Source organism: Theobroma cacao, chromosome 2 (assembly GCF_000208745.1).
Source record: "Theobroma cacao cultivar B97-61/B2 chromosome 2, Criollo_cocoa_genome_V2, whole genome shotgun sequence".
NCBI lineage: Eukaryota > Viridiplantae > Streptophyta > Magnoliopsida > Malvales > Malvaceae > Theobroma > Theobroma cacao.
In genome coordinates, this window is record NC_030851.1 from 5566401 (window position 1) to 5593111 (window position 26711).

Sequence of the window (26711 nt, forward strand, 5' to 3'; positions counted from 1 at the left end):
CAATCTGAGGGCCGATGCTATCCATCATAAAGCATTGTTAAGTAAGTCATCACTTTATATAAAAAGTTGCAAAACACAATAAACTTCTAATCCCATAGATTGGGCAAAGGGACAAAAATAGTAAGAGAAAGTTCAAAACCTCCTGAAACCGTTTACCCAAAGTCATCTATAAGATTTATTTTCTAGTTACAGCAACTAAATTTGTGCAACCGAAATTGGTCATTTGAGAAACTATAATTTAATAGAGTGAAACAGTTCTTTTTATTATTAAAAAATTAAAATACAATAAAATTATGATTTTTCATATTAAGTCAAAGATTTTTGATAAAATTACAAGATATTATTTCTTAAGCATTATTATTTTTTGCAAAATGCAACATGTGATTACGACTCAAAGTGAAACAAAAAAATTAAAATTATATAAATATTTAGTGCTGTACACGAAAAAGAATTCGAATCAAATAAAATTTAGAATTAAATCTCGTCGAGTTAAAACTCAACATCGGTGAAAGTAGGAAAATAGTCTAAAGAGTAGATAAAAAGTACAGAAAAATATTGTAATTTATTCAGTTACATTGGCTTGAAGCTTTGGAGGTACGTTCACTGTTTTCTTTTCTTTCTTTTTCTTCCGAGGGACCGTCATCAGGCTTTGAGATTGATCGTCGCAGACTTACAGTCAGTACTTTACTCATTGTATAACTTTGTATTTTCCCAGTTTTGCTCTTATATTCATACTCACTCTCTTTTATTCGGAAGAATATACGATCCTTTCTCTCTTAAAAGAATTAGGATCAGGTCTTCTTTGCTATATTATGATTTTCTTTTCTTTTCCTTTTTTTTTTTTGTAATTTTACTCTTGAATTATATATATGATTACTGTATCTTCATCTAGTACAATTTTACAGGATTTCTCTCATTTCTTTGAATGGTCTTTTGTTGGCATCTTTGAGAGTGAACCTAGGGTTTACTATTGTTGGGTTTCTCTTTGTTTTTCTGTTGGTGTGGCTTCAATAATTGATCTTTCAGAGACATTAGATGGATGCCAAGTGCTATCATTCTTGATATGTGTTAGTACTATTTTCCATAAGAATGTTTCTTTTGGTTCCGTACATCACCAATGTAATGTTCCATTTGAACAGGACTCACGTTTCAAATGACGAGTATCCTTGAAATTACGGAACCAAAGTGTCTATGCGGACTTCCCGCTAGACTGAGAAAATCTCGAACCTCCCCAGACCTCATTAGGCTGTTCTACGACTGTCCCAGGGATGGTGAATATGTAAGTATTTCTTTGTTTCTTTTTGTACTTTTAGAATTTGCCATTTCCGTGCCTTGAGACAATGGTCGTAATTGTCCGTCCTGGATATTGCTAGCAATGTGCATTCTTCTGTTGGTTTGATGAGCTACTTCCAACAAATGATAGACACGAAGAACTGGAAGAAGAAATAATCAATCTCGAACGGCTACTTGACTTTGAAAGGAGTATCTGGGAGCAAGAAAAATTAGAGTTAACATCCGAATTGTCTATCCTTCAAGCAGAGCTAGACGGTATCAAGGAAAAAATCAAAATAGCAAACGAGTCGGATCTTATGCCTCCTCTCGATAGATTATCCACAGCAGATGAGGCCAATCAGTCAACAATAGATCTGCATATGATACCCCAACAAGAAAGACATGGCGCAGAACCAATTGGTCCCATACCACTCAGTCCTCAATGAGAATTTAACCGACCAAAAGTCTTCAAGCTTTTCAAAATTCCTCAACAGCCAATAGATACAATCAATTAATTTCATCCAAATCTTCAATAACATTACCCCTCAAAGACCTGCAACACCAAAGGCTTTGGTCCAAAATCCGCTCCTCAATCCCACCTAGTAGCACGTGTCTGTGAATGACAGACACCAAAACAAGTCCAAGATCAACTCCCCAAAATCAAACCCTTGAAAGAAAATTGAGGAACCTTCTTCAACGCAAAGGCTCCGTCCAGAGTCCCCTCCAAACCAGAAATTTCAAAGACAATGCAAAGGTACACTCTAGAGTGTAAAAAATCCAAAAACCTTGCTCCTCCTTGGCCTCCTCCAAAGTTGCAGAGTGTTTTCAAGTAAGTAACTTGGGTTTCATCTACTCTCTAATTAAATGCTATGCCACGACTGGTGATGGAGCTACTAGAAAAGGCTAACGCCAAATTATTCACATAATCCTCATTACCCTGCGAATATCATAGACACCTGAGTAGGAGAATGATTTGATTTGTCAGAACAAACTATTCTCCGGAGACTAGCTCAGAAAAGTTCTTAGAACACCTATGTTCTTTGATTTGATTTGTCATGATTTCACGTTCCAGATTTCATGTCCAGTTTACTAAGAACCTTAAGGTTGATGTTCCAATGAGTATAAGTTACCTCGCTCAAGGTGCTTGGTTTTTGCCTTGTAAGGGAAAGCCCCATTTTTCCTTTTGCTTCAAGAAAACAAATATGAATGTTTTGCCTAGCCGCCCACGGCTGCAAGATATGGACTCGAACTTATTATCTAGCCCCAATTTTGACGAGAAACCCATCTGGAGCATTCTTTATTTAATAGAAAGAAATGTTTTTCTTAGATTGCTTAATTAATTGGGCCATGTTGCGATTGGCATATCTTGGAACTGGTGAAGTCCCCAAGTCTCTGGTTGTTCACAAGAATTGTCCTTGTTTTTATAAAATATCATTTACTGGGACAGAAGGGAGAGTGACGTGTGAAGATTCAATATATTAAGCGTTCCAACGTTCCAAAGATGTGGTGAATTTAAAATTGGAAAAAAAAATTGACTAGAAATATGGAACAACTTCAATTAATGCTGGCACTTTGGGCATATAGGCTAAGGAAACGGAGAATCAAAATCCCAGATCCTTTGCCTCCTCTTTTGGAATCATATCCTATGCAAATGTCATTCACCCGGCCCATCATCGACCTTTTCCAGTAAGTGTTTCATTGATTGAGGTGAAGGGTACCCAGCAAAAAGAGAAGACTGTCATTCATTTTAACTTATGGTTATGATGATGTTCTTTGAATTTAAGTACGAAAAATGTAAAAATTTAAGTTTATCTAGATAGCAGAAACTTGTTTTGATGCTCTTGGTAATTTCCTTTTAAGAAAGTTGACTATACAAAGTCTCGGATTAATCAAAAGTTTCTTATTTACTCCAAAATACACTGCTTGTCAATAAGTTGCACTGGTTTCCCGATGATCTGATCAGGAAACTTTCTCACCGCCACCATGGTTGTTCGATGAAAAAAACTTGTCGCAGTAGTAGTAAAAATTGAAAATGAGGCAAATCTTTCTAGTGTTTCTCGTGATAACTGTGTCAGGCTGTCACGTAAACAACATGGCGCCGCGTGCGCCATGCCAATAATCTTTTCTTTTTATTCAAAGGTATGTGTGGGTCCCACGTTTCGGCTGCCGCGTTTATATGCCGTGTATGTAATGTATCACTCAATATCTCAACCCCACACTCCCACCTGCCTCGCTGCTCACTGTTCTTAGTTCTTAAATCCTCAGAGTTCTCACCCTCTTTCTAGCCTTTTTCATCTTCTGTTTCTTTGTCTTTGCTTGGTGAGTTAGTCATAAATTTTTGGTTGGTTTTTTGCTTCTGGGTGGTGTCCGTTGGGGGTGGTGATGGACGATGGGGAGTGGGTTCTGGTGCGGAAACCCGCAGAGAAGGACATTTGGAACCCCACCTCCATGGCCCTTGCCGACACTTCCAAGCCGTTGAAAGTTACGTTCAGTGGACCTGCCAAGCACTGGACTGACGCAATTCCCATCGGAAATGGTCGCCTTGGCGCCATGGTGTGGGGCGGCATTGCATCGGAAACTCTCCAGCTCAATGGTAATTAAATTCCAAAAGCAACCCATTACATAACTTGTTTAGAGAAAAGAGGAAGATTTTCTTCTTCCTTTTTTTCGCATTATACATGTTCTTGTAGCTTTTTATTGTAAATGTAACACTTTTATATTATGAGTAAAAGAAATGATGAAATGGTTTTTGACTTTTTATACCTTTTTATCTTTGTTTTTGTCTACTATAAAGATCAATTGAAGATTTGATATGCAATGATCGGTTGCTATTCTGTAATGTGTATAAAAGCAAACTTTAATTAGGCAATGTTGTTATTGCTTTGTAGAGGACACTTTGTGGACTGGGATTCCAGGGAATTACACGAATCCTGATGCTCCAGCCGCCTTAGCGGAGGTTAGAAAACTTGTTGACAGTGGTGAGTATGCTGAGGCTACAAAAGCAGCGGTCAAGTTGTCAGACCATCCCTCTGATGTACGGTTACTTGTTTTATCTCTAGCATAACTATATTTTTTTTATCGTGTATGCTAGTGTGTTTGCGTTTTTAGATGTTATTTCTCATGTGAAACCATATTGCTAGGCGGCATTGGATGTTTAGTTACTTGGGTAGGTAACAAAAATTTGTTATTTGGACATTTTGTATCTATTATATGACCAGAATATGGGGTTTAAACATAATACTACCTCAATTTTCTGAAGCAGAAGAGACATGTTGGGAGATGGACTACAAAAATACTTTTGCATAATTTATGCATGTGTTAGCTGCCCTTAAATTTTGATGCTTCTGGCTTGAAAAACAGTGAAATAGTGAAGGCTCTCATTTAATTGTGCTGTCTCCTGATTTTTCTTCAGTTTGTCCATGAGGTTCGCCTACTTACTGTATTGTTCTTGTCAATTGCCTCGGAGCTTCTTTTTATAGGAAACTTTTGAGCTTTGACTTCAACTTCAATGAATTCTTACTTCATGTAACACATCAAGTTCTGGTTCGAGCTCTGTTCTAATGATCTTTTTAATGATGAAGGTTTACCAACTTCTGGGTGATATCAAACTAGAGTTTGATGATTCACATATTAAGTATACAGAAGGTACATATCGCAGAGAGCTTGACTTGGAATCTGCAACAGCAGCGGTGAAATATTCTGTTGGTGATGTTGAATTTACTAGGGAACATTTTGTTTCAAATCCTGATCAGGTTATAGTAACAAAGATTTCTGGAAGCAAACCTAAGTCTCTGTCATTTACAGTTTCTCTAGACAGCAAGTTACATCATGATTCTCAAGCAAATGGGAAAAATCAGATTATAATGCAAGGAAGTTGTCCTGGTAAAAGAATCGCACCAAAAGCTAGTGCGAATGAGAATCCGAAGGGAATTCAGTTTGCTGCATGTCTTGAATTACAAATTAGTGAAGGAGGTGTTGTAAGCATTTTAGATGACAAGAAGTTGAAGGTTGAAGATTCAGATTGGGCCGTTCTGCTTCTGGTTGCTTCTTCTTCGTTTGATGGTCCATTCACTATGCCTTCAGAATCTAGGAAAGATCCCACTTCAGAGTCTATCAATGCGTTGAAGTCTATAAAAAACTTGTCATATTCTGATCTTTATGCCCACCACTTGGATGATTATCAGAATCTTTTTCACCGTGTATCTCTGCAGCTTTCAAAAAGTTCAAAGAGCAATTTAAAAGATGGCTCTCTGGCTATGAAGAAGGTTAAATCTTCTACAACTAATTTATATTTCAGTAAAAGTGAAGATGATGCAGTTTCAACTGCAGAGAGGGTGAAATCTTTTCAAACAGATGAAGATCCTTCCTTTGTGGAGCTTTTGTTTCAATATGGTCGGTATTTGCTTATTTCTTCTTCACGGCCAGGAACTCAGGTGTCAAATTTGCAGGGTATTTGGAGCAAGGATATTGAGCCAGCATGGGAGTATGTTTTCAACTCTCTCATACACACCCCTTCTTGGTTCCTTTCCTTATACTTTCATTAAATTTGGTGTTTTCTGCTTGCTGCAATTTCTTCCTACCTGTTGAGACGTCCCAGATCAGTAATTTCTCCATTCCTTGTATATATTTATATATGAATGGAACAAATATGCAGCTATATCTTATACCAATTCAATATCTGAGCAAAAGTTATTACCAACAAATGAAATTTAATTTGTCACTGCTATATCAGGATTTGATGATTTCTCTCTCTCTTCTTTTTAATTCTTCAGTGGCGCTCCTCATCTGAATATTAATCTTCAAATGAACTATTGGCCATCCCTTTCTTGCAACCTGAAAGAGTGCCAGGAACCTTTGTTCGATTATATTTCCAGTCTGTCAATCAATGGGAGTAAAACTGCAAAAGTAAGTTTCTTTTGTTACTTTTCCTCTCCTAAAAATGTATTTAGTCCTCTGGCCAAGTTAAAAAAAAAAAAAATCTATTTAGTTTATCAAATATTTAGTTTCAGGGAAATTTTTTAAATATGAGAGTCTCTTTAATTTGTGTTGGAGGCAACCTCTAAAAAAATTTGTCTTGTTATTTCTTACCCTTAGTTTTACATCAAATTTTCATGTCTGCTTACCTCAGCATCTGAAGAATGGCCTAAAACAATCATAATGACCACCAACCTTGCTGTCTCCATCTGTTTGTTGTCCATGAAGGATTTTTTTTTTTACCTGCAGATGTCTTTCTACATCTTCTAAGTGTAAATTTCTTATTTAGTCAATGAATGTTGCAGGTGAATTATGAAGCAGGTGGTTGGGTTGCACATCAAGTGTCTGACATATGGGCAAAAACATCGCCAGATCGAGGTGAGGCTGTATGGGCTTTATGGCCAATGGGGGGAGCTTGGCTCTGCACCCATCTTTGGGAGCATTTCGCCTATACAATGGATAAAGTAAGATGCCGTAGTTCTAGTCGTCTTGCCTTCTAATTGTTTGTTTTACATTTATTATGAGTTTTTTGTTATCAACTTCACTGCAGATTCTTCTTTAAAGATGTCATATGAGAATGATTCATGTACTTATGCTAATAATACATAGATGCAAATCTTAGAGATTATGTTGCACTAATGATCTGGGGAAGGCTGTATTCAGATAAGCATGAGGCTTCCTTCAGAAAATATTGTTGTTTTTTGTCCTTTTTTCAGTCAGATTAATTGTTTTCTTGCATACTAAACTATAATTTACTGTTGCACTTGAGCATTTGGCTCAATGGTTGGTGCCTATCCCCTGCTCAACGAGCAGAGTTTGAACTTTTAATCCCCCCTTCCCCAAAAAAAAAGAAAACTATAATTTACTGTTTTGTTGTAGAACACAGAATGAGAAAAAACAATGGGAAAGATGAATCCATGCAACAGCTCACCCATCACCATTAATAATTCGTATATCAAGTTGATGAATGTTTTTCAAAACTGGAATTTTTAGTATCTGAAATGTTGTTCATGGAAAGGAGCCAGACCTTTTAAAGCAAAGCCTTTCAGCCCTGCCTCAGCCTTTAGGAAGTGACCATAAATAGTTTATAATTTGGGAAATGGTTGAAGTCGAGGAGATTGGTTGATGAAGTGAGATTTTCACTTTGTATTTGAATCACGAGACATGAAAAGTTGCCATCCATTTTTAGTTATATATTTGGGACTAGTTTTATTTTTTCACATGTCACATATTATATAATTTTTACATTTTTTTTTGAAAGGTATATATAATTTTTACATTATCAAGGGTGGTTGACTCAATATTTTATGATCTGAGTTTATGGTTTGAACAACTATTCATGAAGTTGATTTATAGAAATGTTAATCTAATGGCTTCATATTTTTTTCTGTTCAAAGGATTTCTAATATTTTCTGCATAATTAGGATTTTCTAAAAAATAAGGCATATCCTTTGTTAGAAGGCTGTACTTTCTTTCTGTTGGACTGGTTGATTGAGGGCCCTGGAGTATATCTGGAAACCAATCCATCAACTTCTCCTGAGCATATGTTTGTTGCTCCTAATGGTGAGCAAGCAAGTGTAAGCTACTCATCAACCATGGACATTGCAATCATAAGAGAAGTGTTCTCTGAAATTGTTTCTGCTGCTGAGGTGAAGTTTTTACTTTATGCTAATAAAAACAGGCCAAGTTTTCTATGTAATATTCTTCATTTCTTTAAATGCTAATCAGTTTTCTGAAGACAGATTTTGGGAAGAAAGGATGATGCTCTCATTGGAAAAGTCCGTGAAGCTCAGCCAAAGTTGTTACCCACAAAAATTGCTAGAGATGGTTCCATTATGGAATGGGTGTGTGCACACCTGGATCCCAATCTTTCTTAAAGTTTTTATAATCGTGTTCAACAAGCTAGATGAAAATATTCTCTTGCCTTTTGGAGCAGGCACAAGATTTTCAGGACCCAGATGTGCATCATCGACATCTATCACACCTTTTTGGCCTGTTTCCCGGGCACACAATTACCGTTGAAAAGACTCCAGACCTCTGTAAAGCTGCTGATAATACCCTCTATAAAAGAGGTATGTGTGATACAATGACTTCATGGTGAATATGCATATCATTTCATACAAAGAAAATAAGTAATAGAAATTAGTTAATTAGGCATTTCAGCAGTATGATTATAGAATATTCTAAAATTTTGAAATGCAAAGACATGTAATGCAACACTTGGATTGGTAGGTTCTATATGAAAAAATGTGTGTTGCCAGAAGCTTCCTATGTTACTTTGTTTTTAAGCATGTTGTCTTCAGAACTTCTATAACCATGGCCTTATGGATTCCAGAACTACGGTATATGCAAACTGTTGCATTAGTACTGTTGGAGAAGTTAGAGCCAGTGACCAAATGAAGATTTATATCATTTTGAACTTTACTATTATGATATTGCTTAAGCAGGATGCTTACATTTTTCATAACCTGAAACAGGGGAGGATGGTCCCGGATGGTCAACTACATGGAAAATTGCTTTGTGGGCACGTCTTCACAACAGTGAGCATGCTTATCGCATGGTCAAGCATTTAATTAGTTTGGTGGATCCAACTCATGAAGGTGACTTTGAGGGAGGACTCTACAGTAACTTGTTCACTGCACATCCTCCTTTTCAAATTGATGCCAATTTTGGGTGAGCGGTATTCTTTGTTATATTACTGAGATTTTGTGGCAATTTTCAGTTCAACATGCCAACAATTAGTTCCACTTCCCAACTCAAAATTTGCATTGAATAATCATGTGGCCTCTTGGCAAGTGGTTGCTGAAGTAAAATTAACTGGCACAGGAAGGAATAAGTGAATGAGATTAGATGGAACTTTAGGCTAGGACGCCTGGTATTTGGCTATTTGAAGCTGTTGAGAGTTAATTACAAACTTGGTATACTTTTGCTGAATATAGAATCCTATTGAGTCATAAATTCACTCAAAAGATTAATTAAACTCTATATTACTCTGTCATGGAAATGCCAGTTTTTCAGCAGCAATTGCAGAAATGCTCGTTCAGAGCACCATGAAGGATCTATACTTGCTCCCTGCTCTTCCCCGGGATAAATGGGCAAATGGTTGCGTGAAAGGATTGAAAGCACGCGGTGGGGTGACAGTCAACATTTGCTGGCAAGAAGGAGATCTAGAGGAAGTGGGGCTTTGGTCCAAGGAGCAAAATTCTGTCGAAAGATTACATTATAGAGGAACAATAATAACGGCAGAGATATCAAGTGGGAAAGTTTACACCTTCAATAGACATCTGAAATGCGTGAGGACATACTCTTTGTCGGAAGCGGCTTTTTCTTGAACAGGGTGTCTCCCTGTCGAGCATTTATTTTGTATCTCCTCATAAATTTTGCACAGGAACTTGGATTCCTTGGCTTTCCTGTTTCATTCTTTCTACATTTATTCTTGTGCCTCACTACAGATAGTAATCTTTTCGGGCATGCATTACATTTCTTCTATAGGATTGTTCAGTTATCGGTTATTTGCCGGTCATGTTGTTTATACACATCTATGTATTGATTTAAGCTCACGCTAAAAGTATAAGCACAAAATTTCAGAAAATACGTGCTCCTGAGACAAACCAAAAATGGAAAATTGCTTTGATGAATCGGCAAATTCCAATTAGGTGGATAATAATATCATGGATGATAAGGCATGGTCAATGTGTCATCGACCGCCAACTGTATCAAGCACACAATCTGTACTAACTTCCAACGTCCAAATGTGGCCCATGCAGATGCAGAGTCCTCAAATCACCAGCCCACCAGCAAAAGCCTTTGATTATTAGGTATGTTGTCACTGCTTGTCATGGAACACCCAGTTCCCAGTTTATACTGGTAAAAGACTAAACAACGTCCAACAAAAGCAAAAAGCGAGAGTAGAAAGAAAGCAATCAAGGTTGATTTGATCGTATTCTTACAGTTTGTAGTTCCTAGATTTCCTGCAATGGGAGATGAAGAGTGGGTTCTGGTGCGGCGACCCACTGTGTCGGACCTCTTGAACCCAAGCTTGATGGTCCCTTCCCACTCCCAGAGTTCAACTTCAAGGCCACTTAAAGTCACTTTCAACGAACCCGCCAAGTACTGGACCGACGCCCTGCCCATCGGCAATGGTCGTCTCGGTGCCATGGTTTGGGGTGGCGTCGCTTCTGAACTTCTCCAGCTCAACGGTAAACTAAAAATAAATTTTCCTCTTCCTTTTTGAGAATTTCTATCGAATTCTGTTTAAAAACTTGTTTACCTTCTGCATTTCTTTTACCATCAAGTTTGGTACATTACTTTTTGGGAAGCCATTTCCTCTTCCTAGCACCAACCATAAAAAAGAAGAAGAGAAAAGACCATTAGAAACTTAGAACTTGTATACATACACGTGGATAGAATACTTGTCTGTGTCTACAAATTATGCCTAAAAATTTAGTAGAAAAGAAAATGACCATATTTTATGAATTATTTTGTAGAGGACACCCTTTGGACTGGGGTTCCTGGAACCTATACAAACCCTAATGCTCCAGATGCACTATCAGAGGTTAGAAATCTTGTTGACAGTGGTCAATATGCTAAAGCTACTGCAGCAGCAGCCAAGTTGGTTGGAAATCCTGCAGATGTATGTTGCTCCATATCCGTTAATGCTTTTTAACTTGTGAAAAAACGTATAACTTATAGAATCCTGAACTTTTTCCTATGGTTTAAGTCATGAAATTAGATGCCAGTTTCAGTGATTCTACTGGACTAATTGAAATTATTCTAAGAATCTATCCTGGTGGTTGTCTTTTGATGATGAAGGTTTACCAACTACTTGGTGATATCAAGCTGGAATTTGATGATTCTCATCTTAATTATGCTAAAGAAACTTATCAGAGAGAGCTGGACTTGGATACTGCAACTGCACGAATAAAATATATTGTAGGCGACATAGAATTTTCCAGGGAGCATTTTGCCTCTAATCCCAACCAAGTAATGGTAACAAAGATTTCTGGAAGCAAACCTGGGTCTCTATCTTTTACTGTATCTCTGGACAGTAAGTTAGATCACCATTGTTGGATGAATGACCAAAGTCAGATTATAATGGAAGGACATTGCCCTGAAAAACGAATCCCACCACAAGTGTCTGCAAATGACAATCCAAAGGGTATTCAGTTTTCTGCTGTTCTTGATTTACAGATTAGTGAGGAGAATGGCATGATACATAATCTAAATGACAACAAGTTGAGGGTTGAAGGTTCAGATTGGGCCATTTTGCTTCTTGTGGCATCATCGTCATTTGATGGGCCATTCACTAAGCCTTCAGATTCTAAGAAGGATCCTACTTCAGATTCTCTCAGTGTCTTGAAGTCAATGAGAAATCTGTCATATGCTGCTCTTTACGCTCATCATATAGATGACTATCAGAATCTTTTTCACCGTGTCTCACTGCAGCTTTCAAAAAGCTCTATATGTAATTTATGTTTCAAGGAAAGTCAAGATGATAGAGTTTCAACAGCAGAGAGAATTAAGTCTTTTCAAATGGATGAAGATCCATCTTTAGTGGAGCTTCTGTTCCAGTTTGGTCGATATTTGCTTATTTCTTCTTCACGGCCTGGAACTCAGGTGGCAAACTTGCAAGGAATATGGAACAAAGATCTTGAGCCAAAATGGGAGTATGTCTACATTCTGTTTCTATTTCTTTCTTTTCTCTTTTTTTTTCTCATTTACTCTCTCTATCTCACTCTTTCTCTTCAATTTGAGCACATGCATGTGTGTCATGCGGAATCCTATATCTATTGCTTTTGTTTCTATCAAGGTATCATCTGGACTGTCACTGACTCTGTAATCTCTGTCTCTAGTGCTGCTCCTCATTTGAACATCAATCTTGAAATGAATTACTGGCCTTCTTTGCCTTGCAACCTTAGTGAATGTCAGGAGCCTTTATTTGATTTTCTCAGTTCCCTATCAGTCAATGGACGCAAAACTGCAAAAGTAAGAAGGTTTTCCCTTTACACTAAATCCTGCTAAACTGATTTAGTCTCATATATATAACTTGTTTATATCTGCTAAATTACCTAGACAGATTCAAGGATTGAGATTTTCCTTGTGTTGTTAATTACTTGATGTAATAGGTCTTGCATTAAGCGTTCAAGTTGTATGCTATAAAGAACTAGGATTGTTTTAGATACACACTTATGTATAAATGGAAATAAATAGATATCTTACTTCTTATTAGGGTTTTGCCTAACTGAGCAACTAGAATACAGCCCTTTCTCCTTTTCCCACCAAGGACCCATAGCCTTACAACTGTGGACCTTGGCAATATTATTATCTTATGACTTATATTTTCCTCCTTTCTTCCATCCTGCATTTCTTCATATGGAAATTTCTTTCTAACTCACGTAATCTAACAGGTCAACTACAAAGCAAATGGTTGGGTTGTACATCATAAATCTGACATATGGGCAAAATCATCAGCAGATGCTGGTGATGTTGACTGGGCATTATGGCCCATGGGTGGAGCCTGGCTTTGTGTCCATCTCTGGGAGCACTATGCATATACCATGGACAATGTGAGATCTTGATATTTTTGTAACTTTTTGCCCATTACCTCCTAAAACTTCATAAAAATTAGTTCCTTGTTAGGAATGCCATTTTTTTCTCTTATCTCAGAATGTTCAAGGTGTTGTACATTAAGCACACACTATTAAATGCCTTCATGACCAAGAGTACAACTTTACTCATTTCTTTTATTAACTGAGAAGAATTTACTTATTTAGTTCTTGTGGAATAATAATGCTGATACTGTGATATTCTTATCACAAATTACATTAAAGAAATGAGTATTAATGCTCTTCTATGTGTTTAGGATTTTCTTAAAGACAAGGCATATCCTTTGTTGGAAGGATGTGGGTTATTTCTGTTAGATTGGTTGATTGAAGGACAAGAAGGTTATCTTGAAACTAACCCATCAACCTCTCCTGAACATGACTTTATCGCTCCAGATGGTAACCGTGCTAGTGTGAGCTATTCATCAACCATGGACATGGCAATCATAAAAGAAGTCTTTTATGTGATCCTTTCAGCTGCTGAGGTAAATCCCTTATTCTAAAAGTTAAGAAAGACTCCTATTGTCCATTTCTCTAAATACTTTATATTTAAGAATGGTACAGGTTTTAGATAAAAATGAGGATGATCTAGTAAAAAGAGTGCGTAAGGCTCAATCGAGGCTTTATCCAACCAAAATTGCTAAAGATGGTTGCATTATGGAATGGGTATGTCAGTAGCTTGATTGAAGACCTTCTTTTTGAGTCATAATTCATAAGTTCCTATGTCCACAACATCTGTTGATATTTTTCCTGGTTAAGGATTTTCCTGTTTAACAAACAGGCACAAGATTTTCAGGACCCAGATGTGCATCACCGACATCTTTCACACTTGTTTGGCCTGTTTCCTGGACATACAATAACGATAGAAAGCACACCAGACCTTTGCAAAGCCGCAGAGCATACACTTCATAAGCGAGGTTGGTCTTTGTTTCCTATCTAGGTTGTTTATTGGAGTGTTATCCACACTCTGCAGTTAGTGTCCTGTGCTTTTTTGGTTTCAACTTGTTGGTTTCCTACAGTGATAAAGTTTATACTTGAGAATAATCCTCTAGAGTGAATAAGGGCTTCTTTGACTAAGACAATATGAAATATATAAATAAAAAATCTACATCCATATTAATTGTCAAAATATGAGATTATTATTATTTATTGCATGTCAAAATTATTTATACAATGAGATAAAGGAATTTGTTTATGTTGCCAGAATCAACTGATTGGGTTAAGGCTTAGCTGAGTTTGTTGACGATCAGTCTAAAAACAATTTGTGGATCATACGTACAATAGCACATAGCTCAAGAATTCATTTACTCTAACAACTGTTTCCGTACCCCATTGGATTAAATTATACTCCAGAAGAAAAAATAGACAGTCAAGCTGACTATTACTGAGAGACAAGTAACAGTCAGGTAGTGTTGTCTCTTATAAGTTCATCAATTTACCAGGAGAGGAGGGACCAGGATGGTCAACCACATGGAAAGCTGCTTTGTGGGCACGCCTTCGTAACAGTGAGCATTCTTATCAGATGGTCAAACATTTAATATACTTTGTGGATCCAGAACATGAGAAAGCTTTTGAAGGTGGTCTGTACAGTAATTTGTTTGCAGCACACCCTCCTTTTCAGATTGATGCTAACTTTGGGTAAGCTACGCTGTCTGTTTTTACAAACCTTAGACGTAAAAGAATATTGTTAAGTTGAAAAGTTCCGTGCCTTTCATCTATTTGTTATATCTAGTGATGAACGTCTATGCCATCCTGTGCATTTCCTTGTGTGCATATTTCTTCTTTGAGGCATAGATTCTAGTTCAATTATTCCACTTAAAGAGCATAAATTTTTCTTAATTATTTGACTTTCTGAACCTAGTTGCTTTAGATTAAGCAAGCACTGCCTTCAAGTATTAGAAACACATAAAAATTGACCAAGGTATTATTTCTGCAAATTCTGGTGTCAGTTTTACAGCAGCAGTTGCAGAAATGCTTGTTCAAAGTACCATGGAAGACCTTTACCTGCTTCCTGCTCTTTGCCGGGATAAATGGGCAAATGGATGCGTGAAAGGATTGATGGCACGTGGAGGAGTGACAGTCAACATATGCTGGAAAGAAGGAAATCTTCACGAAGTCGGTCTTTGGTTGAAAAACCAGAATTGTCTGAAAAGATTAAGATTACATTACAGAGAAACTATGGTATCTGTAAATCTATCCTCTGATTTCCTTTACACATACAATGAACAGTTAGAATGTGTGAATACCTACTCCCTCCAATAATAACAAAGATCCGAAATGGATCCTTATGGTGTGTATTCAACTTTGGTCCCTCCTTTCCGCATCATTTGTTGTCCTATATGGATTTGCTTCCTTCATTTTTTGTTCTATCGTTACAGTGGATCATACCGTTCTAATTATTTGTTGGAATAGCAAATGGACAGGCGAGGATTTCTGGGTTTGAACGAGCCCATAAAATTGGTTCCAATCTGGTGCCGTTGTCAGGGCCATATGAGGAGAACAAAGCCCAATTAATGAGAGAAATCTGAAGTATTGAACTGCATAAAACGGTCCAAAGGCCCATAAAGAGTCATCAAATGATTAGCCCACTAGCAAACTGAGAAAGCCCAAACACACCCCTTCACCTTAAACCCTAACCAAAAACCTTACTCATTCGGCTTGCTCTCTCCCTCTCGATCACGATTCACTGGAAAAATGGCTTGGCGCAGTGCAGGATCCCTCTCTCGCTCCGTCATGTCCGCCGCCAGGGCTCCTTTGCTCCGCACCCCTCCGCCGCTGCCCCGCCTCCGTCCCCCGACTTCCTCTGCACCCCGCCTCCAGTCCCGCCGCCCCTCCTTGGCCCCTTCCAGGTCCTTACTCTAAACACCTCTTTTGGCTCCTTATAACATAAAACAGAATAAAAGAAATGGAAAATTGCTAAATTTTCAGGAAACATTGAATTTTATTATTATGAATGTATTAGAAATGACTGTTAGTGGAGATTTATTGGCTGCGAAAATAATTCGAGATCCAAGTCCTGCCGTGTTTTTTTATTAGCATTTTATCATTTCAGTCTTTTTTTTTTTTGCAATTATTGGAAATTATTAATCCTTTATCATCTCGTTTATTGACGGGAAATAGTAAAATAAAATTTGGTCAAAAATTTGAGTCTTATTATTTTCTGTTTATTAGATGCTTCTAGTTTTTTCTGGTTTCAAGTAAGGGAAGGTAATGTTTTTCTTTTCCCAAATTTTCTTAAGATCAAAATGGGTTCTTACAATTTTTAAGGTCATATGGTTCAGTGAGACTCATACTAGAGGACCATTGTTTATGAAACAAATTCTAGTTTAACCACATTTTTCTAGTGACAAAATGATGCTGGCGTGTCTAACATCAATTCGGTGCTCTTTTGCCATTTCAGGAATTTTGGAGAATTGGGATGTGTTCAATCATTCTTGCCTCTGCATAGCATGGTGGCCACAGCCCGTCTTACTTCACACCTAACTGTTAATGTGCGGGCTTGTTGCGAGCTGTCTCATGGTACCGTCCGCCGTACTTGTCAGGATCGCTAGTAGTCTCTTTGTGAGTTTTACTATTTCTAGGATACATGAGAAAAAAAATTTTCAAAACAGAATTTTTTGAATTGTTGTTATTCACATTTTTTGAATAACTTCAAATTCGCAAAGCAGATAATTGGCATTTTATGTTTATCTCATAATTTTTGTATTAAATTTACCTAAAACAGAACATTAATCAAGTGAATTTGTTAGTTCTTTGAAATTTGGTTAATGAGAAGGAATTGGGATTGGGATTGATAGGGAGGAATGGAAAAGATGGGTGATGCACGTGGACTTTCAATCAGCTAAAGGAGAGAGAATGATTCCACATCGTAGGTCTCTTTTTTTTATTGTTATTCTTTACCTTTTATTATGAAAGTATAAGCAAAGGTAATTAGGCAGAACTTTTGTACAGAATAAGTAGATAAACTAAAGCCTTGGAGTATAAGCTCAGACAGGTTAGGTTTAACTGTGTGTGCACTTGACATGCTTTAAACTTTTTGTTTTTTGTCTAAATAAATATTTTCAGCCATCTAGCTCTTTAATATGTTAGTCATTGAGTGTTGCCGCTGCCATAGGCAATTTGACAAAAGAAAGGGTCAAAATCCTTATGTTTCCCTGTTAAATTAGTATAAAATGCTGTTAACTAAATATGATCCCGGCCACATAGGAGCACTGATCTGGATAATTCCTATCCTTGGACACTTGTTCAAAAAGTTGCTATTCTCAGACTCTAATTCCTGTTTTCTTTCTTATCAGTACTATATATTTACTATTGCACCACATTTTTTTTTTATGTTACTATAATAAAGAGAAACAGAATCTAACTCCCTTTACCCACTTAATCTTAGCTGTTCAAATAATTTATCATTTTGTAGAACACTCATGCTGGTGATTTAGTACTAAGGACCCTATTGGAAAGGTTGAAAGGTTCCTCAACTTAATGTCATGTTTATGTTGCATAATGTTACATACAGTCATTGCTATTTTGTACCACTTACCGACTTTGTGGTGAACCATAAATGTTAGATATCCGAAGTGCATTGAAATGCTTATGCCCATTGATTGCACTATGCTTCAAAATAAATTCTTCTCTAGTTAGAACAGTTTTGCTCACAATTTTTGCTTTTTGCTAAGTTGTCACAAATTTTGGGAAGTTTTGTTGTCCCTTTCTACAGTGTATGTTGGCCTCTTGACTTGAATTACTTTGCTTGCTGGTATTTTTCCCCCACTTGGGTTTCTAAGATTTGTGCTTCCTCATTTTTGGTGAAGAATATTGGCATTGACTAGCACGCTTTGCATTTAGGGAACATCAATTTGAATAATGATGAACATTCATCTGACAACCAATAAATTTAGTACGAGTTGAGGTGAACTGTAGTTAATGGCTTATCCACTGTGAATGAGAGCCTTTGGCAGATAACCTTTTGCACTTCTATTGCAGGTACTTGAAAGGGCCATGGATTAGCGCAGCTGAGTGCAACACCCAATTGAGGGAGTCAGAGATTAGTTTTGTCCTGTGGGAGTCAAGAGGTAGGTTTTCTGAGTAGAAAATCCTAATAAAAACATGTCGTCTTTTATGCTGTTGCCAGGAAGAAACCTGTAATTTTCTTATATGGTGACCCTGTAGGCACTTTAATTGCTCATTTTGACCAATTCCTTTGGATTGTGAGTAGTTTTGTGATGAATGGTGTTGATAGCTTTGACATAATTTTATTTGGTAAGTTTATACGGTGACGACTTCACATTTATCATGCACATAACAAATTCACTCTGCTTGCATGAATTAGTGCACATGATATGGAGTGTATTGTGCCTGTTAAGTTTTGAACATGGTCAGCACCAATGAGCCACATATGGTGCCTCTAATGACCACAAGCAGTTCCTGCTGTCAGTCCATATGTAGCATGGCCCACTTGACCGACATGTTTGCGGAGCAATTGAAACTCCAACTCTGAGATTTTGGTGGATTGCCTAAAACAGTTGGTCTTCTAGTGGGAGATGGCCCATGTGCATCCAGAAGACTGCCAGATGTGGTTATATAGTTGTGCGCATGCAAACCCTACAGTAAACTGCATCTCTTGGTTTTGCCTTTTTGCCACAAACTTGAGCTTCCTGTATTACTGATTTGTGTTTTTTTTCTGCCAAGATTTAAGCTTATGAATCCTAGTTTCCTAGATCATCCACATAAGAGTGCTGGTTCGCTTTTATAATCATTCAGGAATAACTCTTTTTCTTTCCCAGAAAAGAAACAGGAACAGTATTTTGATTATTTGAAACTGAAATCGTCCATCAGGATTTCATGGTGGAATGTTACTCGATCAAAAAAGGGTTTTTGAGTTCGTCTGAGTAGAGGAGAAAGTACTTTGCCCCCACATGCAAGTTGTTCGATCTCCACGTTCTGGGGCGACTATTTGTGGAGAACTGATCCTGTGGAAGGGAAGTGAATGTAAGTACTATCCTTTTTCTCAAAAGTGGTTCATCAGGGACTTTTCTCCCGACCCAATAATCAATAGTTGTTAGGGCAAAGCAAAGCAAGACATACTCTTACTTACTGGTAAGTTAAAAGATTACATAGTGGAAAATAAAGCAAAAACCAAATAAAAAGTGAAAATCGTGCTACTGGTACTGACCCATCCTTTTCTTTTCTCTTTCACCACTTGGAATGGAAAAGGGCTGGCTTCAAATTCCCACATCACAATCAGAAAGGCAGCCAGCCAGAAGTTTGGGCGGGCTATGGAGATTCTTAGGTGTAAAACAAAGTGCTTTTAGAAACCAGGTTCATAAAAGCTAAGTGAATTCCCAAAAAGTGATGAACATATCCCGCTTGACCACCTCGGCTTTGATTCATCATCGTTATCGCTCTAATCATCCCTTATCTCTCCCCCGACTCTTTGCCTTTGGCGTCAGCACCCTTGGATCTTATCCCCTTTTTCAGATCTTTCAATTATTTTGGAGAATCCATTAGATATCAATGCATACGTTGACAAAATAACATTGATTCTCCTATCAACAAGTAGTGATGATTTACCTTTGCATATAAAAGCCTTTTCTTATCAATAGAAAGGCATGTCGACAATGATTAAACGATCCCGAGGAGAATTGATAGTAGAAATGGTTCTTTTGCTAAGACAATGACTAGTAACTCCACTTCACATGAAATAATTAATTAATTCTGATGGCCTGGAGGTCAGAGCAACTTCACTGCTTCGAGATTTGTGGTTCTTCCGCAGTTTCTCTGATTAATGCACGAGGTGCAGATGTCCATTTTTCTTCTTTTTTATTAAGTGACTATCAACCAAAACTGGTTCAAGCCATGCTTTTTCCTTTTTATTTTTTATTTTTCAAAACCCATACTCTGGGAAGAACTCGTAAGCAGAACGACTACTGGGAAGTTGAAATCTAGGGTCTTTTGCTAAACGCCAAGGGCAAGTTGCAAAATGAACATGCACCTTTACTTGACTTCTTTGTCTTTGATTATCGTCCCTGAACCCCTAATCAAAGAAGATATTATGTCGAAACTAAAAAGGTGCATGTGTTTCTCTAAAGAAGAGTCGGGATCAGGAAAATCCATTTTGCTACCAAATACAAGCATCAAGTCATTCAATAGGGCAACTAGGTACATATGGTGGAAAGAAAATAGAAGTTTTCTAGTGTTTCCACCACCGCCAAAGGAAGAAAGAAATCTTATTGGGCGAGTAGAAAATATCTCTTGGTAAGTATATGCATGCAGATATATAGAAACGAAAATATATCTGTAGATGGGTGTGAGATCAGGTACGTGTAACAATAACAGAGAAAGGAGTCTATCAAGTTTTTATAACAAGAAAGGACTTGAGTACAAGTGGCTCTCAATGCACTTCTCTTGCTGTTCATATACACTGCCCACTACCTGTTTTAAAGGAAAGCCAGGAAGCCCCAACAAGAAGACACCTCCATAGATATTCTTGTCCAAGAAAAACAACATAATGAAATAGTAAAGATACCATCCTATCTTTAATTCTTGCTTTACCACCATTATTGTCCATTCTCTGGGTCCCCCATTCCTCCCCACAAATACAATAAAACCAAAAGGTGATTAAAATTCATCAAAACAAAAACCTACCATCACTCAATATCTTTCATCCAACATTAAACAAAGCTTATCAATCACTCACTTGTCCAACACAAGAACAGGAACTACATCTTTTCTAGTGGGTGCCATCTTTTTCTCATGTCATACTTGACATGCATGAAAGACATAACACCAATTATAGGAAGCAAAAAGTTATTATTACTTACAATTTTCAATCTGCGGTTTTCTTTCTTTTTTTTTGTACCAAAGATGAAACAATTGATAAATAATTGGCAAGTGAAAATTTGGTAAGTGTATACATGGTTGGTCCTTGGGGACATTGTCTTGCCAGCTCTCATATAACGAAGCAGTAAAATATTGGCTAAACTTAATGACTAAGGAAAAATATTCTGGACTGTCTGCAATAGTAATGGGAACTGCCAGCTTACCTTCGTTTTGTTCTGTACGTTTGTGGTTAAATGCTTTCCTAGTTCATACTCCGGTAATCAGCTTAGGACACAGTCACCAAACCTAGAAGTCATAGGGAAAATTAGTTTGTTTAGTGAGTGATACGACAACAGAAGGCTTGTGGGAAGCAGTGCAAATACTTGATTTGGAAGATCAAGAATTTGACCATGAATGCAACTCTCTTGTTGGTTTGTCAACCCGGAATTTCTTAAATACTCCAAAAGGAATCGTGTAAAGGCGTTCTCATTTGAGGATAGCAAAGGAGCAGAAAGATGAAAGTGGGGAATCCTAAGCTTGATAAGGGCAACAGTAAAGATGACATAAGCATTGTCCCCCTGGAAAGACCCAAAGCATCGCAGGGTGGGGTCAATGACTTGAAATGAGATGAAATAAATAAAAACAAAACAACATCAAGCCTCATACTCTCCATTTATTTCTCTTCTCTAAGGTTGATCTAACTCTTCAAACCATACCATATTTCTTTTAAGCCTTTGCATTCCTTTCAGCTTTCCTTTGACGCCCTACCTAATTGTGAATTACAGATCAGAAATGATTTTCGAAAGAGAAGAAGCGGCTGAAGCTGGAAGTATATCTACAAAACAACAAAGCGAGCTAAGAATTAATGAGGATAGCAATGAAGCAATTGAAGAGGAGAATCCAGGAGACTGGTTGAACCTCAGAGTAGGTGGGAATTCACTATCATCAACAGCTGGAGACTCTGACCCCCAATCAAGACCAGTTTCTGCCAAGGTTTTCTCATGTAACTTTTGCATGAGGAAGTTTTACAGTTCCCAAGCCTTGGGTGGCCACCAGAACGCCCACAAGAGGGAGAGAGGTGCAGCCAGGAGATACCAATCCCAGAGGATGATGTCGATGATGGGTTTGCCAATTAGATCGCTTGGAGTCCGACCCCATTCCCTAGTGCAAAAAACAAGCAGAGATGGAGCTGCAAGTGTAGCAAGATTTAATGATACTTATACAGGTTTTGGAATGGCAGCGATGCACTGTACGGTAGATGATGCAATGGATTTTATGTGGCCAGGAAGCTTCCGCTTGGATTCTCAACTGCCCAAACCACCATCAGACCCAGCCAAGCTCGACTTGAATCTTCGACTCTAATCCATCTACTCTCCTTTGTCTAAGTTTGGAAGTCCGTTTTAGTACTACCTCTTATCTTGGAAACAGTTCCTTGACTTGTTCAGCCATCAGGTACAGATACTAACTCAGTTAGAGAGTCAGAGTGCGGCTCTGCCTAACAACTAGAAGAAACGACAAGGATATCCTTTCACTGTCCATCGGTATTTAGTTAGTAGTATGTTTATTCCTTTTTCTGCTTCCAGCTTCTTCAGAGTCCAAGATCAGCCTAAGAGATTGTGGGTTCTTCTTTTTTTCTCTTGTATCAGTTGCATCTCTTGACAAGAACCATAGAATTAAAATATCCCTTTAATTTCATTTCCTCCTAATTTCTCCATGCCTAAATAAATTCTGATATTTCATACTAACTCACTGAAATATAATCAAGTTTTTTGACGTTGGCTATTTATGAATCCCAGATAATTATATATCACATACGATAAAGCATAGTACTGTTGTTCCACGCATCAAACAAAAAAACTAAGATTATACGCTAAATGAAAGTTATGGTTTGCACACCAGGGCATGCAGGGAGGTCTACACATCTAATTAATTTATCTGCAACAGCATGCAGAGAGAGGGAAACAGTACCAAGAAAGGATAACATAAACCAGTCTCTTCCTATCAAACATACATTTTTCCTTCCTATACTAACCCCATTGGTCAAAATTGTCATTTACCTTGAACAAAAATCTTATCCAGAATCTACAAACCCAAAAACCAAACAAACAACACCAATGAAATTTAACATTGACCCTATTTGATTGCAAGTCAGCAAAAGAAAAAAAAAAAAAAAAGGAGGGGTCAGGACGTGATAAACCTAGTCGGCAGAAGTTAAGCTAAAGAACCCTGTCGTGATCAGCAACTGGTCATTTCACCAATTACTTCTTTGTAGTCGTGACCAGAGTCTTAATGGCCACTTTTTCTTCTTGTTTTGGACGTCTGAGGTGCACTTTGAGATGTTGCCATAATGCCAACTCTTATCTGTTGGGGTCTTCCCAGTTCCCAAGTCTACAGCAAATTGGTAGGTCAAAATTTTAATGAGTTGCGGAAGACTGGTGGTAGCAGAGGCAGTGGCTGATTATCTCAGCGTATAAGCATGGTTTCCGCAATTGCCAATTAGTCTTTTTCAAGTGTCTTCAGCTTGGGTCTAATTAAAGCACTCTAACCCCAGTTCCTCTCAGCAAAATGAATATTGGAAAGAAAAAGGGACTCCAAAGAATAACTCCAATACCAACAAGATGAACATTAATGGTCGTCACTGTCGAATGTGGGCTAGTTTAAATTTACTCCACCCAACTTCTCCTAACCCTTTCTCTAGAATCAGTAATTTTTTCTTTTCTGCTATTGTGCACAAGCCCTGTTACCTATCGGCTGTCTTGTTCACCTTTTTCTGGTTACGACAGATCAAGCCACTAATCCATCAAGTATTAGAAAGTTTTTCAAAGACATTTCCAAGAGCTTTAAGTTCCAACATTGCATGCCGCTCTATGTTTAGCAACACATTGTAATTGCTTTCAGATTTCAACTATCAGCAATGAGCTTCTGCACTAATATTCCAATAAGGTCTCCATTTCCAAAAGCTCCTTTGCTTAATTTGTTTTCCAGTCTTCGCACTTGTTGTGGTTAATGTTGTAAGGGATGAAACTATGGCACCTTAAACCCAGATTAAATGGATAATTCTAACTCTTGTTTACACACAAACTTACATAATAAAATTTGCTTGCTAATGGTACATATGAAATGCATTGAAAAAGACTTTTTCGCTTATGGAATGCACCTGAATGGATCAAAGTTTACCATGACCAGAGCATAAAAATAATTTGAATCTGTTTCACGAAGGTAATTTACAGTCTACAAGTTACCAGGGACTCTAAGCTTTTGGGTTTGATGCATGATGACAGGAAGTCTTTGGCTGATGATGCTCGGATCACTATACGAAGCAGAATCGGTAGGATATCCATTCTGCACCATATTAGAATACGTCAACGTTATAACAGTAAGCAAGAAAAGCAGATTTTGTTCATAAGATATCTAAACAAAGTTCAATGTGCTAATTTTAGCACATTCCTTGATAGATAACATGGCAAACTGACAATCATGTATCTAAGAACTTAACATTGTCATGAGCTCTGGTTATTAGGGCTATATTGCAAAACATTGAAACCGTGAATTCAAACAGTTTCGCCAGGGTTTAAATTTCAACAGAATACCATATTAGTATTATGCAGAGAAACAAAGTTCAACTTGAGTTAAAGCTTCTGGGTATATTTTTCCACCTGCAATCACACCAAAAGGAGAAGGGAAAAATAGCTTCTTGAAATAGTATATTTTTAGAGTTCTCTAAACTCCCATGACATAGAGAAATTTATTAAATATGGCACTGGGGGCACAAATAAATTGACAAATTCTATTTTCCGGAAAGGCCTAACAAAACTCTAATTAGAATACTTAACACACTGAACTAAGATCTTATAGGGAACCCCCTTTGAGAATCTTTGCAATTTTTTTTATACTTGAGAATCTCTACTATTTTCAAAATTAGTCATTTCTGTATACTCTAACAGGTCAATTAGAACCCTTATCTTTTTGGAGAAATGAAGACAAACTATTTAAGTTGCAGCAACCAGGAGTTAAGCTTGTCACTTGAGGAAAGATAACAAGTTTCCCAGGCAACATTCACAAGTACATGTGTATGTAAGAGGTATGCACACATGCAAACAGAGAGAAAGTGAGCAAGTGATCATATACTTACAGCAGATAAAGCTTGAAATGTGCCTTCTCTCCAACATCTTTCTCGAAGAATGACAGGATTTGCACTCTCATCAAAAACACAATGCATACGGGTGTCCCTTAATCTCATTAGCACTCCATCAACCCGAAGCTGTGCAAAAAACTGAGTAAGTGGCTGAACAGGGTAATAAGTTCCAGGAAACAGAAAGTATAGGTGCACCAGCTTATATCTTCTTAAGAGTTTTTCAGGCAACCACATGAACCAAAGCTCAGATTTTCAAAACTTGTTCCAGGATAAAGGGAAATAAAGGTGAAGGGGGCAAAAAAAGAAAAGATAGGTAAAAAAATTGTCAATCGCATAGATTCGCCTAATGACGAGCATTATGGTAGTCTCCCACTTACCCAAAATCGTAAGAGAAGGAACCAAGAACTTGGCATGACTCTCTAGAAAAAGAAAATATATAATTAGTTGTCTTCCATTTAAATCACTGAACAGATTACATCCACTTTAAAACACAACTAGTCAGAGAGATTCAACACTTTACCACTTTCACAGTTAGAAGTGACACTCCATTATCAGCCAATTCATCTTCATACAAAACTACCTGCACAAAAAAAATTAATACTTCTGTAACTGCAAACACAAGAATGTCAAGAAGAGCATATGAAATACAATATGTCTTTTTCATTTGTGGCACCTAGTTATAATTGACGAAGCTCACCTCATCGTAGAATAGAATAGGTTCTTTTAATGCGAGGGCAGCCACATCAAGCTGCTCTTCGCAATCCTCCCAATGGAGGCCTGAACTCCCCCCTGAGATTTCCCCACTTTCACGCTGATTACAATTTATAATACCAACAGAAACAGCATCATCATCATCATCATCATTTATGTTAAAAATCAAATTATCTAACAAAAACAAAATTATGCCTTTGTAAAAATCCCTAATTCTCAATTCTCAAAAAAGAAAATTGTAAATTTTTGCATATTTCCATACAAAAAAGGGGACAAAACCCTAGTTCAAGAATGCTTAAAAGTAAGTGACATTTAAATAAATAAATAAAAGACAGACCTTGTCTGCATCAAGCTCAACCGTTTCACTTCCACAATAAGGAGTTGTAAACGTATAGTCATAGTCCAATATCACCTGCTGGAAGGGTTTACTGCAACATCCAAGCAATCAATTTTGCTTAACTTTTCGATATATTTTAAAAAAATAAAAATAATGAAACATAAACTCGAATGCAAATTACATAAAAAGGTTAAAAGAAGATTGGCATTTTTACCTTCTGAATTTCCATTTAGCAGCAGCGGGAACTTCAACAGGAGGCAAACCTTCCTGTTTCCAACCGGCCAGAGCATCAAATGCATTAAAATGAATTTTGGTGCCGCTGCCTACGTGCTTAAGAACCAAACAACTTTCACCGAAAATCATCTCCGGTAAGTGACAAGTTTGGAGGTTTTGTTCCCATTGTTGGAGAGCCAAGGAAGTGAGAATAGAGCGATTACGAGACTCGATCTCCCAAACGCTGATACGCAATCCGCGCCTTCCATCTGTCAAAAGCTCGGCTCCCGCCGATCTTAGGTCTTTCTCGTCTACTTCCACTTCCATCGTCGCCGATTTCACCAACTTCACGCCTTTTACCCTCTGTAAAACAACAAAGTTCTCTTCTTCGGTTTACTTTCTGCGCAGATATTCTTCCGGGTCGGATCCAATGTGGGCAACATGGCCTAATATAAATTTGAAAAGCCCAACTGCTCCAGATATTTTGAAACCCAAAGCCCAATTGATCCAGGCCTTTGAAGCCCGCTAATTTTTCTTAAAAAACTTTTACTTAAGTTAATTGAGAACAACTTTATTGTTATTCTATGTATCTATTATAAAAAATTTACAACATTACCAGGAACAAAATAATACATTTGATGTTAGAACCTCA

At 37.5% G+C, this 26711-nt stretch overlaps 5 protein-coding genes and 1 long non-coding RNA gene across 13 annotated transcripts; 5 read left to right on the plus strand and 1 right to left on the minus strand.

The window, feature by feature from the left end:
* LOC18608030 lies at positions 591–2434 on the plus strand. The gene is made up of 3 exons (XR_001926622.1): positions 591–675; positions 1140–1279; positions 1374–2434. It is a non-coding gene; the product is annotated as an uncharacterized LOC18608030 (long non-coding RNA).
* On the plus strand, positions 3463–9758 carry LOC18608031 (alpha-L-fucosidase 2). Its single transcript, XM_007042499.2, has 10 exons — positions 3463–3865; positions 4161–4306; positions 4854–5755; positions 6045–6177; positions 6552–6710; positions 7671–7895; positions 7989–8090; positions 8183–8318; positions 8724–8919; positions 9257–9758. The coding sequence occupies exons 1-10, from the start codon at positions 3655–3657 to the stop codon at positions 9576–9578; spliced, it is 2532 nt and encodes an 843-aa protein (XP_007042561.2). The 5' UTR covers positions 3463–3654; the 3' UTR covers positions 9579–9758.
* On the plus strand, positions 9874–15150 carry LOC18608032 (alpha-L-fucosidase 2). Of its 4 annotated transcripts, XM_018115297.1 has the most exons (11): positions 9874–10064; positions 10213–10445; positions 10734–10879; positions 11059–11912; positions 12099–12231; positions 12654–12812; positions 13109–13333; positions 13413–13514; positions 13630–13765; positions 14291–14486; positions 14798–15150. In XM_018115297.1, exons 2-11 carry the CDS (start codon positions 10223–10225, stop codon positions 15108–15110), a joined length of 2487 nt encoding a protein of 828 aa, XP_017970786.1. In that variant the 5' UTR covers positions 9874–10064; positions 10213–10222; the 3' UTR covers positions 15111–15150. The 4 variants fall into 4 exon arrangements, with proteins under 4 accessions (XP_017970786.1, XP_017970787.1, XP_017970788.1 ...); XM_018115298.1 differs by lacking the exon at positions 9874–10064 and having other exon boundaries at positions 10075–10445; positions 13645–13765; XM_018115299.1 differs by lacking the exons at positions 9874–10064; positions 13413–13514 and having other exon boundaries at positions 10075–10445.
* On the plus strand, positions 15475–18124 carry LOC18608033. Of its 5 annotated transcripts, none has more exons than XR_001926620.1 (4): positions 15475–15697; positions 16249–16409; positions 16646–16716; positions 17829–18124. XR_001926620.1 is itself a non-coding variant. In XM_018115304.1 (4 exons), exons 1-3 carry the CDS (start codon positions 15543–15545, stop codon positions 16666–16668), a joined length of 297 nt encoding a protein of 98 aa, XP_017970793.1. In that variant the 5' UTR covers positions 15475–15542; the 3' UTR covers positions 16669–16716; positions 17829–18124. The 5 variants fall into 5 exon arrangements, 3 of the variants coding, with proteins under 3 accessions (XP_017970793.1, XP_017970792.1, XP_017970794.1); XR_001926621.1 differs by having other exon boundaries at positions 16249–16367; positions 16646–16720; XM_018115304.1 differs by having other exon boundaries at positions 16249–16367.
* Positions 20280–22436, plus strand: LOC18608035 (zinc finger protein 4). The gene has a single exon (XM_018115301.1). It carries the CDS (start codon positions 21456–21458, stop codon positions 22023–22025), a length of 570 nt encoding a protein of 189 aa, XP_017970790.1. The 5' UTR covers positions 20280–21455; the 3' UTR covers positions 22026–22436.
* Positions 23691–26479, minus strand: LOC18608036 (TIP41-like protein). The gene is made up of 7 exons (XM_007042504.2): positions 26061–26479; positions 25847–25937; positions 25496–25609; positions 25319–25378; positions 25176–25217; positions 24796–24924; positions 23691–24005 (listed from the first exon to the last, which is right to left on the minus strand). The coding sequence occupies exons 1-7, from the start codon at positions 26384–26386 to the stop codon at positions 23895–23897; spliced, it is 873 nt and encodes a 290-aa protein (XP_007042566.1). The 5' UTR covers positions 26387–26479; the 3' UTR covers positions 23691–23894.

Coding starts and splice junctions, on each gene's coding strand:
- LOC18608032 (XM_018115297.1), top strand. CDS start 10,223: ATGGGAGATGAAGAGTGGGTTCTGGTGCGGCGACCCACTGTGTCGGAC. Junction 10,446..10,733: donor TGAACTTCTCCAGCTCAACG/GTAAACTAAAAA, acceptor ATTATTTTGTAG/AGGACACCCTTTGGACTGGG. Junction 13,766..14,290: donor GCATACACTTCATAAGCGAG/GTTGGTCTTTGT, acceptor TCAATTTACCAG/GAGAGGAGGGACCAGGATGG.
- LOC18608035 (XM_018115301.1), top strand. CDS start 21,456: ATGATTTTCGAAAGAGAAGAAGCGGCTGAAGCTGGAAGTATATCTACA.
- LOC18608036 (XM_007042504.2), bottom strand. CDS start 26,386: ATGGAAGTGGAAGTAGACGAGAAAGACCTAAGATCGGCGGGAGCCGAG. Junction 25,938..26,060: donor GCTAAATGGAAATTCAGAAG/GTAAAAATGCCA, acceptor TGGATGTTGCAG/TAAACCCTTCCAGCAGGTGA. Junction 24,925..25,175: donor TCCTTCTCTTACGATTTTGG/GTAAGTGGGAGA, acceptor TTTTTTGCACAG/CTTCGGGTTGATGGAGTGCT.
- LOC18608033 (XM_018115303.1), top strand. CDS start 15,543: ATGGCTTGGCGCAGTGCAGGATCCCTCTCTCGCTCCGTCATGTCCGCC. Junction 15,698..16,248: donor CCCTCCTTGGCCCCTTCCAG/GTCCTTACTCTA, acceptor TTGCCATTTCAG/GAATTTTGGAGAATTGGGAT.
- LOC18608031 (XM_007042499.2), top strand. CDS start 3,655: ATGGACGATGGGGAGTGGGTTCTGGTGCGGAAACCCGCAGAGAAGGAC. Junction 7,896..7,988: donor AAATTGTTTCTGCTGCTGAG/GTGAAGTTTTTA, acceptor TTCTGAAGACAG/ATTTTGGGAAGAAAGGATGA. Junction 8,920..9,256: donor CAAATTGATGCCAATTTTGG/GTGAGCGGTATT, acceptor TGGAAATGCCAG/TTTTTCAGCAGCAATTGCAG.